This window comes from Nicotiana sylvestris, chromosome 7, assembly GCF_000393655.2.
Source record: "Nicotiana sylvestris chromosome 7, ASM39365v2, whole genome shotgun sequence".
In the NCBI taxonomy this organism is placed as follows: Eukaryota; Viridiplantae; Streptophyta; class Magnoliopsida; order Solanales; family Solanaceae; genus Nicotiana; species Nicotiana sylvestris.
Window position 1 is genome coordinate 98,595,351 of NC_091063.1, and position 3,347 is coordinate 98,598,697.

A 3,347-nucleotide genomic window follows, 5' to 3' on the forward strand; every position below is an offset into this window, starting at 1 on the left:
GAATAGCTGTTATACTTGGCTTTATTTATTATCTGATTTTTACATGTTTGATCCTAATATGCTAATTACCGCTTTTTACCACTTTGATATTGTTTGGACTGTATATAAATTGCTACGTAACCCTCCTCTCTCTGAGTCTTCTAAATCTTCTGGGAAGTGTGCACTTCGTGTAACTTCTTTTCTGTTAGAGTCATATCCAAATTTTAGAACGAGGTTCGGACAAGTTGCAAAGTCGGTGAAGCTTCTGTATTCCCGGTATGCTCCCTCCCGGCTCAAGCGGTCCGCTCGGGTAAGCCAGGTCTAGAACAATACACTCAGGTTCTAAACCTAGAATAACATAGCCTCATGTCGGATCCCTAGTAGGAATGCTTGTTTGCATCACGTGCATTTGACTTTGGAGACTCAACATAGGGGTTTGGTCCGTCTAGGACAGGTGTACCCAAATAAGAAAGACCATCCTGATACATCTTACGTGCTACTTGCACATCTGTTTGTTTCGGCTTATATGTTAACCGGCTTCTAGAATAGGGAAAGAAAATTAAAAAAAGAGAGAAAAAAAGAATCAAAAATCAAAAACAAGAGTGAGAGGTAGGTATTTGAAAAATTCTAAAACTTTGCGGAAAATCTAAAGAAAAAAAAAGAAAAGAAAGTCATTTCAAAATGAGCCAAAATTTTCAAGCGTCATGTTTCCCATGTTCCGTCAAAACTGACCGAACTACGCGGGTCTGATTCTCACCGGATGTGAGATACGTAGGCAAACCTCATTGGTTCCGACCCCAATTTTCAAAAATCCAAAAATATTTTCTTTTAGAAATCTTTCATTAGAAAATTCAAACAAAAAAGGAAGTTTATAAAACTCAAAAAAAGGTAGTTTCCTTCTTTCTGGAGTATTTCGTACGAGTTTTCTTTGTTTTGAAGTATTTTTCCAAAAGATTGAAAAAAATAAAAAAAATAAAAAAATATTCTTTTCCTTAATTAAAAGTATTTCTTTCATAAATGTCAAAAAAATGAAAATTGAAGTCCAAAAATATTTTGCTTTTTTTTAGAAGTACTTTTGTAAATAAATAAAAAAACTCAGAAATTCAAAACATTTTCTTAAAAGTCCCTCTTTCGAAAATTAAGAGGCAGCATCCAAAATTCAAAAAAAAATATTTTTCTTTATTCTTTAGAAAAAGAGAAAACAAATGAAAATTCAAACAAAAATATTTTCTTTTTACTTTTAAAATTCCCAAAGTTCAAATCAAAAGCAAATGGATTTTTTTTAGAAGTCCTTATTTTAAAAACAAAACAAAAATAAAAAAAATATTTCCTTTCTTCTTTTAAAGCATTTCTTTCAAAAATTCCAACAAAAGTTAGTTTATTTACTCCATTTTCGATCTTCCCGAACTACGCAAGATCTGATTCATGCGGCATCATGATACGTAGACAATCCTCATTGGATTCGATCATAGCCATAAAATTAAATGAGTGAAAAATAAACTGGAAAAAAAAGAGAGAAAGAAAAATTGAGTGAAAAAAAAAGAGTGACAAAAAAAAGAGTGACGAAAAAATAAAAGAGCGATAGAAACGAATTGAAAAAAATCAAAAGTGATTAAAGAGAGGTAGAAATAAAAGAAAAGAGATACATACTGAAAGGCTAGTTAAGGTCGGGATGAAACATGCAACCATTCAAACACATGGTAGAAACACTTAACTGTTTAGGTGCATTGCATCCAAACGTGTGACTTCCTAACTGTTAAACATCTCAAAACTAACAAGGTTGTTGGGTGTGCAAACAAACCAGGTTTTTGTGGTTGGTTTTGTTGGAAGTCTAGCCTGCCCTCCTTCACAAGATCCAATGACACATATGACCTCCGCAAGCAATCTACCAATCATCAGTCTTGAGGATAGCCCGGCATCGGCTATTTTGTAGCTAGAATCAACAGCTGCTATAGAGAATAGGATAATGTTGCATCTCCGCATATTGAAAATGTGGGACGCCTGGTCTAATTGTAGGGAACTGCCAAGTGCAATCCCTGGGTTCTCTGAATTGATCCCCAAGTCAATTGAGGTTACCAACGCCCATGTGCCCAACTCGCTCATCCCATGCGGGCACCCTCTAATGCCGTCCAACGTTCCTGGCATGCCTTTTGTGGCTCGTCCCCAGGCGCCAGTTTACTGGGCACCTCCAATATTGTTCTCTACAACACCAGTCTGCACCAGAACACAACCAACTTTACCACGGCCGTATGTTGAGCCTCCAATGTTCGCCTTTCAGGGTCCACAACTTCAATCAGAAATAGCATATGTGACCCCGTTCTCTTTCACTCAACCTCCATAATATAATTTCTCAATGGAGCAAGAAAAGGTTGTTAAAAGTCCCAAGCAAGAGCAAATGGTTCGAAAGATGAAGAGCCTGGAACAAAGCCTGAAAAAAATGCAAGGTCTGAGTGGCCAGAAGAGTGTCTCATACTCTGATCTCTGTATGTTTCCCCATGTCCACTTGCCAACTAGCTTCAAGATGCCAAAATTTGAAAAGTACAACGGGCACGAAGACCCGGTCGCTCATCTGAAACGATACTGTAACCAGTTGAGGGGTGCTGGTGGAAAAGAGGAGTTACTAATGGTCTATTTTGGGGAAAGCCTCTCCGGAATCGCTTCTGAGTGGTATACGGATCAAGAAATTACTCATTGGCACGTATGGGACGATATGGCCCGAGATTTTATTCGCCAGTTCCAGTATAATGTGGACATCGTTCCCGGCAGAAACTCTTTGACCAATTTGAAAAAGAAAACTGCGGAAAGCTTCCGCGAATATGCTGTCAAATGGCGTGAGCAAGATGCTAAGGTAAAGCCTCCAATGGATGAAATTGAAATGGCCACTATCTTTCTACAGGCCCAAGAGGCGGACTACTTCCAGAACATGATGTCCGTTATGGGAAAGTCGTTTGTTGAGGCTATCAAAATTGGGAAAATGGTTGAAAACGGTTTAGAAACAGGGTGAATCTTGAGTCATGCTGGCTTTAAAGCCACATCACAGGCTGCTCGGAATGGTTTGGAGGGTTTGATGAACAGAAATTGGTTTGAAGAGGGAGCCATGATGGTTTCAAGCTCGAGGGAGCCTGCAGGTCATTCAGCCAATCATATGTGCCTTCTATGGTCCCACCACACTATTATCCCCTTCAAGATGCTGCTTATGTCGTGGCACCACCTCCTCATGCGGTGATGAACATGCAACCTTACCCGCGGCTACAACATTATACACAAAACCTAGCTCCACCTCCCAGAAATGCTCATCCTTACCAAGCTTCATATAATCCTCAATACAATCCTCGCTCAAGAGAGCCTTTCAGAAAGAATCAATTCAC

The 3,347-nt window shown here is 38.8% G+C and overlaps 1 protein-coding gene across 1 annotated transcript; it reads left to right on the plus strand.

Moving 5' to 3' along the window:
• The first annotated feature begins 2,332 nt into the window (after positions 1 to 2,332).
• Positions 2,333 to 2,983, plus strand: LOC138873495 (uncharacterized). The gene has a single exon (XM_070151965.1). The coding sequence runs from the start codon at positions 2,333 to 2,335 to the stop codon at positions 2,981 to 2,983; it is 651 nt and encodes a 216-aa protein (XP_070008066.1).
• The last annotated feature ends 364 nt before the right edge of the window (positions 2,984 to 3,347 follow it).